Source organism: Girardinichthys multiradiatus, chromosome 19 (assembly GCF_021462225.1).
Source record: "Girardinichthys multiradiatus isolate DD_20200921_A chromosome 19, DD_fGirMul_XY1, whole genome shotgun sequence".
Lineage (NCBI taxonomy): Eukaryota > Metazoa > Chordata > Actinopteri > Cyprinodontiformes > Goodeidae > Girardinichthys > Girardinichthys multiradiatus.
This window is the reverse complement of record NC_061811.1, coordinates 38,564,200-38,572,979: the sequence shown is the minus strand read 5'-3', so window position 1 is coordinate 38,572,979 and position 8,780 is coordinate 38,564,200. Positions and strand designations below refer to the sequence as shown.

Below are 8,780 nucleotides of genomic sequence, written 5' to 3'. Positions count from 1 at the left end.
CAGAATTATATATTAGGGGGTATGCAGTCAAATTCATGTGTTCATCACCCTGTAACATAAATGCATTAAACTACCAATTCTAAATATTCAGTACCTTCAGCTTACCCATTTTGTCTTTTTGAAACTAGATGTGAACATATTTGGACAGGAAGGTTAGAAGTAATGCTCTAACAGCAGAACTAGGCAACTTGGAGAGTTAGTATCCTTTCAATTAATTATTTTCACAATTATAAATGCATGATGATACAGTCAAGGGGCAGATATTGTTATTTTGGTTCACTGATGCCGACCAAAGAACTGTACTCTCCATCACATTTTTGAGTCCGTCATCATGAAATATTGATTTATTATAAAATAAGAATAGTTTAAAGACTGGAGAAGATAAAACATGCCAGTGAAGACTAAGAGAGCTATCTAAGGCAGGTAAGATTCTGACTGCTCATAACCTAAAAGTAAAAATTCCAGACTCAATTTTCCAGACTTTACCAGTCCATAAGGTTAATTTTAAAACAGAAAACACTAAAGAGTACCAGAAATTCACGGCAGATATTTCTACAGTGGGCAGGCTTTAAATATGACTTTTGGAAATAACAAAACTGGAAGGAAGGTCATGCCTGGAAAGGAAGAAAGGAAGCATGGAGGTAGGCACAAGATTGGAAGAAATAAGAAATTTTAAAGGACAAAGGGAAGGATTGGTTTGACAGGGATAGAATAAAGTATTGGCTTAAGGAAGAAAAGAAGTAAAGGAGGGGGAAAGAATAAATATCACAAGGGGAAAAAAGACAAGAAAGACACAAAAAAGATTCAAGGAAGGATGAAAAGAATTGGCACAAGAAATGAAGGAAGGGCAGACCAAAGAAAGGATTGACATGAGGAAGGACAACAAGAAAGGAAGGGAGGATAAAGGAAATAAAGGAGACAAGGAAGGAAGTGCACAAGAAGGGAAAGAAATGTGGAAGGAAGGAAAGACACAAAGGAAACAAGGCAAGGCAGAAGGAAGGAAAGACAGTAGGAAAAAAGAAGGACTTAAGGTAAAGGAGGGAAAGACAAAAAGAAGGAAAGAATTAAGGAAATGGAATAAAGTAAGAAATATCTGTGAAAGGAATGACAGACAGACATTTACAAGGCAGGAATGACGACATTAGGACAGTGGGATACGGTATACAAATATTTTTCTATTTTCTGATTGGAATTTCCATACTTATGCAGACTCAGAAAATACTGAAACCTCATTTCCAGAATTTTCCATACTGTGTAGGAATTCTGTTAAAATCTACAAGTGCTAGAAGAAATTTCATAAACAGACCATACATCTGAACTTTTTGAAGTTGTTGATTTTATTATTTTCAGGCAAACATTGAAACATCTGATCAGAAGCTATAAGCCGCCCCCCATACCCACATTTAAGGATATAAGATCAGTTTCAGCACACAAGATGCTAAATCTTAAACCCAGGTGGGTTCTGCTACAGAAGACAAGACAGAATCAGGATTTTGCTTTGCGTCCTGCTGAACTGATGGTGAGCCTTTATGCACCGGTTGACCTGTGAGGTGTCCAAGCTTTGGCTCAGTTTTATGCTGACCATGATCGAAAGCAGTTTCAGTTTTCACTGTGCCGACTTTGACAAGGTTCTGCTGGACCAAGACCAGTTTGACCATGCTTACTTTCAGTGTGAGAGCAGTTCAGCGAGGCTGTCCCAGCAGTCCTGCCTTAGCTGCAAGAGCTTCATTCTGCTGAATGTGATACTCCTGGAAACGCATGGAGATCCGCTGAGTCATCTTTAGATACTTCTGCAGGCAGGACTCAGAGCAGCTGGACTGCAAGAAGAAATAGGAACAACTTAGATCAACAAAAAGGAAGTTACCTTGTGTTGGGGATGAATAGTTTAAATATTCTGCTGAATTGTTTCAGTCATTTTAACAGGCTGACTGTTGCCCTAATGAGGTCACTAAGCAACAACTGTGAGGTTTTTCGCCCCCTTTCAAGAGGCACAAGTAGGGTGCTGATAATCCACTACGTCAACATTTCATACCCAATTCTCAGGTACAAAATGAAGTCCAACCCGCTTTGATAACCAACAAATTAAAGTCATTTTCTATAACCTAATCATAGTTTACATTGAGGAAATGTGGTCAGCAGTCTCTAGTTAACATCTAACAAGAGAAGAGTGCTTAGAGTTATTTAGGTTTGATCCGGAGTCATCTTATCCAATATTTCATACGAGCCAATTGACCCAAACTGGGACCAGAACCAACATGATTAGAAACCAGGTATAATATAAAAAAGTCAGACTAATATAAAGAATGGTAATTGTTATAGAGAACTGTCTTAAATAAGAACATGAGTGAACAACAGATTTTTAGTTCATTTGAAAAGTTTAAAACCAAATTCACTCAATGTCATATCAAGTAAAATAAGAAATAATAATATCTATAGGTTGGGAACATATCGCATGAAACTGCCTGTCTTAAAAGATACGTTTCAGAATCATCATCACGTGCAGCCATGGCAGCAACATAACTGTGGTTTGCAGCATCAATGTTATTAATCTAATATATATATATATATATATATATATATATATATTTATTTTTTTATATATCTTCCTGCTTTTTAGAACTGATCTAGGCTCAGTTTTGAACAAACTTTGCGTTTAAGATCTGGAGAGCTTCTGGGCCACTGCAGGTAACAATACACCGAAATCACCGTGTGGAACATACTTCTGTTCAGAACAAAAAGGAACAAGAAATGTTAAAAGGTTAAAAAGAACCCTCCCAAAAACACCCAACCATTGTCAGGGAGGAAGTTCTAACCTAGCAGGCCATGTGGCGCAGGCCAGGCGAGGTTATTATCTTTGAATTAACATACATGTGATCCATCAGCACCATGTTCTAAAAACAAAGACCTTTCAACACAAAAACCAAAGCACACACGTTTGGAATCACTTCCAAACAGGGATGGGCATCGTCAACCATTACTGGCGGAAAAACTTCTCATGATGATTAATTTATTGAAAAAATGTTTAACTAACAGATGCTGTTTTCACAAAAGCCAACAGTTTGGATGGGGTTATTTAATTTTTTTGCACTGTTGGTTCAATAAGAACATCAATACATATATCTGAAAATATGACAATGCATGAATGTGTTGTTCAGTGCTAACCAGAGTTCTGAAGCAGTATTTGTTTGCGAGGTTCCGAATGTTCGCTCGCTGTGACAGACATATACATTTTTATCATCACTTTTATCATCACCACAGCAAATGGCACAAAATGTTGTCATATACCTTTACCTCCATATTCGCCATTCCTATTGCAAACACAACAAAAAGTTTTAAAGTTTGGAGAAAAAAAAAGTAATTTATCAAGAATAAAATGTCTTTTTTTTTTTTTCTTACCTCCTCAGGCTTCACATCTCTGGTAGTGAAATCTTTGACACAGTCCATGAAGCAGTTCTCAGTGACTTTGTTGTATGTCCCCAAAAACTCCTTGAACTAAGAGTCAAGTAGATAATACACCTGTCAGTAACAGCCCATTATCTCTCCCATCTTCTACCCCATGCTGAGCAGGGTGGAGTGTCTGTCAGTGTCTGTGTGTCTAACTGAGACAGGAAAGATCAGACATTCTGCTGAGGCGTCAAAGCTAGATATACTCATGTACAAAAGCGTAATACTTGCTTATCAATGTTCCTGTTAGGACTGTATAATGTCTTCCACATTATACAGTCATGTTAAAAATAAGGACACCCCATTAAATATTCTGTTCTTTCAAAATAAATGTTCACATCTCAATGTTGAATCTTTTTTTATCTCTGGAAAAGTATATGATTTTACAGGCAAACACCCAAACTTTACTTTGTTTTACTTGATAAAAAAATATTAGAAATATGTTTTCTAGCTGAGGAAAAAGTCAGGACACCCTGCCCCCTAATAGCTAATAGTAAACCCTTTGGATGAAATAAGTACAGTGAGATGCTTCTTGTCTCAATCTACCATCTCTGACATCAGTCTGAGCAATGTTTGCCCCACTCCCCACTTCCGCTGTGAGATGTTTGAAGGGTTTCTTGCATGTTCCACATGTCTGAAGACATCCCACAGCAACTTAATGAGGTCAACATCTGGGCTTTGACTAGGACTTTCCAGGTCTTATTTCTCGGCCAGTCCTTGATGGATCTACTGGTATGTTTTGGATCATGGTCGTGTTGCTGGGCCCAGTTCTGCTTCGGCTTTTATTTTTCTACAGATGTTTTCATATTGTCCTCAAGCTCCATTTGATATGCAGTAGAATTCATGGTGGATTCCATGATGGTGAGCTGGCCAGGTGTGGCTGCAGCAAAGCAACCAGATTTTAAGTTCTTTAGAGAACCTCCTGAAATCCATTTTTATTAAAGGTCGTCATACAGTGAGAATCTCACAGGAGCTCACGCACCAGAACATTTATCAAGTTGCGTGACCAACCTTTGAGTTTTATTTAACTGCAGCCCATAGACAATTTTTAAAAGACAATTTACTACTAACTAGATGATGCATTCTTCTCCTTAATAAGATGGATGCAGAGATATGAATAACTCATTTGGTGAAGATTATCTCTATGCACCAAATAAGACCAAGATTTGTGGTCAGTTTAGTGAATGTTTGACACAAAGTGATGGTTCCACCACTTGGCCTCATTAATGTGCCTCTCCATGCACAGCCTAATGTCATAGAAGAGCAGGCAGCCTTTACTGAGCCAGTCTCATTCTGTGTTTAAGCTGCTCTGATCATCATGGTCTGTCTCCACTCTTCAGCTTCCTGTTAGAGTGTCCTACATAACAATCCTCAACTAACAGCAACCCCTTATTTTACTAAACATGAAACCTGGAATAAAAGATTATAATCTGAAAACCATCAGACGGTAGTTATAAATATGTAGATATAAAATCATATTTGTTAGATATGTAATAACATTGCCGTTCTATCTTATGTTGAGGTGGTGACAAAAAACTACTGTAACTGCAGTAAAGTAGGGAAAAGCTCGTACACATGGTCTGCTTACCTGTTTGATCTGGTCAGACTCAGTCACTTGGACGGCCATAGTTCACAACCTGAAGAAAACACATACAAGTCACACGAGTGTCATTCAAAAACTAACCTGTACATTAACACACGGTAACACTACTGCTCTCAGAAGGGTTATTCTGGCATATACCCTCTGACATGGCTCATAACCAATGTTTCAAAAACAGCAAATATCAGCCTAACCTCTAACACATTACACAAAGAGAAAACACTAGTAAAAACAAATTGTTAACATCAATATCAAAAGCTAGCTAATTAAATAAGGTGACTATACCACAAACCATCAAATGTCAAAATGCAAAGTAAGTCACTTTTTCAATTTCCTATTAATTTTCTATACTTGTTTACGAATTATAAAAATAGTCCAAATTGAATAATAATTTGTTACTTTGTCTTATATGAACTTCGCAGGATTTACTGAACCTCAGGTTATCTTTACGACTGAACCTGAATCTGCTAAATGGATCATGCTTATCGGGCACTGGGGTTGGTTTGCTAGTCGCCCCTTAGCTCAGTCGTGTTGTGTTGGGGTTCACCGCAGTGAAGGACAGGGTTGCACCCCTGCGCCTTCGGATCGGGAAGAGGTCTCTGACCATTGCTTCAGCATACAGGCTGAGCAGCAGCATAGCCTGGACAGCGCCCCAGGGGAATCCGTCATTCTGTTGGGGAACTTCAATGCCCACATTGGAAACGACAGTGACACCTGGAGGGGCATGACTGGGAGGAATGGGCTGCCCGATCTGAGTGCTGTTTTGATGTTGGATTTCTGTGCCAGTCACGAATTGTCCGTAACATACACCATGTGCAGGCATTAGGGTGTACATCAGTGCCCTTGGCACCAGGACAACCTAGGCCGGAGATCAATGATCGACTTTGTTATTGTGACTTCTGACCTCCGTCCGCATGTTCTGGACACTCAGGTGAAGAGAGTGCCTAAGCTGTCTACCGATCACCACTAGGGGTGAGTTGGATCCAAAAGACTGGCTCTATCCCCTTCGCAGGGTGCTCGAGGGTTCATGGGAGTTTGCCCAACTGGCCCAGGTGTGCTTTGTGGACCTGGAGAGGGCATTCGACCATGTTCCTCCTGGTGCCCTGTCCTGTGCTGCAGGAGTACAAAGTCTGGGCCCTTTATTAGGAGTCATTCGGTCTCTGTACAAGCAGAGCAGGGGTCTGGTTCACATTGCTGGCGTTACGTTGGACCTGTTGCCGGTGCATGTTGGACTCCTGTCTGACCTCTCCTGGTCAAACGGGAGTCCCTGCCTCAAGTGAAGGAGTTTAAATATTTCAGGATCTTTTTCACAAGCGATGGGATAATGGAGTGAGAGATGGATCAGTGCAGCTGCCACAGTGATGAGGATGCTGTGCTGGTTTGTTGTGGTGAAGAGAGAGCTGAGCCGAAAGGCACAGATCTCAACTGATCCGTCAGTCTATGTTGCTACCCTCACCTGTGGTCGTGACCGAAAGAACAAGATCCCAGATATGAGCTGATTCGCTGGGCACTCCCTTAGAGATAGGGTGAGGAGCTCGGTCATCCAGGAGGAGAAGACGCTCCCCCTGGACGCCTTCCTCAGGAAGTGTTTCAAGCACGTCCCAACAGGAGGGACCATGTCTCCCGCCAGGCCTTGGAATGCACTGGGCTCCCACCAGAAGAGCTGGAGAAGGTGCCTGGGTCTCTCAGCTGATGTTTTGGTCAAGACTGATGAGCATAAGATGAAGCATAAGATGGAGCAAAATGAGCTGGGTTCAAACTCAGAACCTCTTGATTACCTCTTGATTCATAACACAGCTACAATCACCTAAAGCATTTTGCACAAACAACTTATAAGGTCAGAACTCTTTCAACAGGTCATGGTTTTATTGTTTTTCTACTGAATTATTGAAAAATATTCATCTCTGTTTCACACCTCCCCTAAAGACAGCACTGTGTCACCTCCGTGTCACAAGGGAAACTTGGTGAATTAACCTTAAAGGCACATTGGTGCTACCGCTGTTCAGAGCAGGCGTTTTGCTTCGAAATGATGATTCATCCAGAACAACTGACATTTTACTCTCCTGACAAACTCAACTTGCTTCTAGTTTCCATCTGCAAGTCCAGTACAAATGTCTACGGTTTAAACAGGACAAACCTCCTTCCAAATGCTTAGTGACAATGTTCTAATCATGTGCCCCTAATGGGATACCCCACTGTGTGATTTCAACCATTTTAAGTGGAAATAGATACGTGGATATTCTATTTCTCCATTGAAATTGCATTTTTATGACATTTTGCAGAAATTTTAATAGGCATTTTCTTCAGATTTTAGTGTCCATTTTAATACTTTGATTGTTTTCGACAGTATTTATATTAGATCAATTAGAAAAACACACAGAATGTCATGAGTTGTCCTCATTTCTCCACGACTGTAAATTGGAAATTAATGATCAAAAATCTAAATACATTTTAAATACATTATACTGGATTTGTTTTCACTTTGGTATTTTATGCTATTTCTGTTAGTAGTAAAGGCTTTCTGCTGCAGGACTGTTTCTAGGCCATACAGGCTTACTAAACCATCTATGTTTACCTGCAAGGACTCAACGACAACTAATGATGCATAGCTTCTGTTCTCAGAGGACATATTTAACCAATACTTGAACTGGTTACCAGGAGATAGGTAATCCCAGCAAATTGGAAACATGATTTAGGTTCAACGTAGTAAGCTGAACGGTTCGGTCCTCGGGGACATTCTGGGTTTACTGGCGTGCATGTGTCAAAGCATCCATCTGTGTTAATGACGGTTACCTGTGTGTGTCCGTGATGGGCCCACGCTGGTAGTGTGGATGGCTGTCCGTGTGTGATGCAGAAGCTTTGAAGGGCGAAAAGAGAAACACAGCCGCAGATTCCTTACAAAGAGTTAAACACCTTCATTACAACTAAAACACGCTGCACTCGGTATTCACATGAAGTCAGTCGTTCAGTTCTATCTGTAGGCCTCTCACTCGCAGAGGCACGAAAAGGTTACAACACTGACAGCAGCTAACCATGAGGAAATCTTCTTCTTCTTCTTTTTCTTCTTCTTCTTCTGGTATTATTTTTTGGCGGTCGGCAAATAACTTTGTGGTGTGCATTACCGCCACCGACTGGTATGAAGTGTGGTTCATCATGGTTTTAAATTTACATATTTACTATTACAACAATCAAATTGTATTTATTAATTTAGTTTTTTTTGAAAAATCTAACTATAATTTGAATATGTCTGCTACCTAAGCTTCTTTGTGATTATCTATCAAACTAAAATTTTCTTTAAGACATACAATTTCTCTCCTCAAAATTGTTCTTTCTTGTTCATATTTCTGGCACTTCAATATTACATGTTCTATTGTTTCCTCCTCTCCACAATAGTCAAATTTTCCTGTATTATGTTTCTTTATTTTAAACAATGTAGAATTAAGTCTTGTATGTCCAAATCTTAATCTTGTAATTAACCTTTCTTCTTTTCTGCTCTTTTTCCAGTTCTTACTTCTCCTTCTATCTTGTTGATTCTATAAAACCATCTTCCTTTCCTTTCTTCATCCCACCTTTTTGTCACTCTTTCTTGATTTTCTGTTTAATGATATTTCTCACCTCTGACCTACTAATATTAATTATAAAGCTAATGTGGTTCTGTGTTGCCTTCTTTGCCATCCTGTCAGCCATCTCATTCCCTCCAACTCCTACATGTGCTGGTACCCATAAAAACTCTAAT

The 8,780-nt window shown here is 39.7% G+C and overlaps 1 protein-coding gene across 1 annotated transcript; it reads right to left on the bottom strand.

Annotated features, from left to right (window-relative positions):
- Positions 1–1,314: 1,314 nt before the first annotated feature.
- timm9 (translocase of inner mitochondrial membrane 9 homolog) lies at positions 1,315–8,124 on the bottom strand. Its single transcript, XM_047393033.1, has 4 exons — positions 7,838–8,124; positions 5,033–5,081; positions 3,397–3,492; positions 1,315–1,817 (listed from the first exon to the last, which is right to left on the bottom strand). The coding sequence occupies exons 2-4, from the start codon at positions 5,069–5,071 to the stop codon at positions 1,683–1,685; spliced, it is 270 nt and encodes an 89-aa protein (XP_047248989.1). The 5' UTR covers positions 5,072–5,081; positions 7,838–8,124; the 3' UTR covers positions 1,315–1,682.
- Positions 8,125–8,780: the final 656 nt, after the last annotated feature.

What these genes read in the sequence shown, in the direction of transcription:
- timm9 (XM_047393033.1), bottom strand. Translation starts at nt 5,071, where the DNA reads ATGGCCGTCCAAGTGACTGAGTCTGACCAGATCAAACAG. An exon ending in AGTCTGACCAGATCAAACAG is followed by an intron (nt 3,493 to 5,032) that starts GTAAGCAGACCA and finishes CTTGACTCTTAG; the next exon opens with TTCAAGGAGTTTTTGGGGAC. An exon ending in GAGATGTGAAGCCTGAGGAG is followed by an intron (nt 1,818 to 3,396) that starts GTAAGAAAAAAA and finishes TTCTTCTTGCAG; the next exon opens with TCCAGCTGCTCTGAGTCCTG.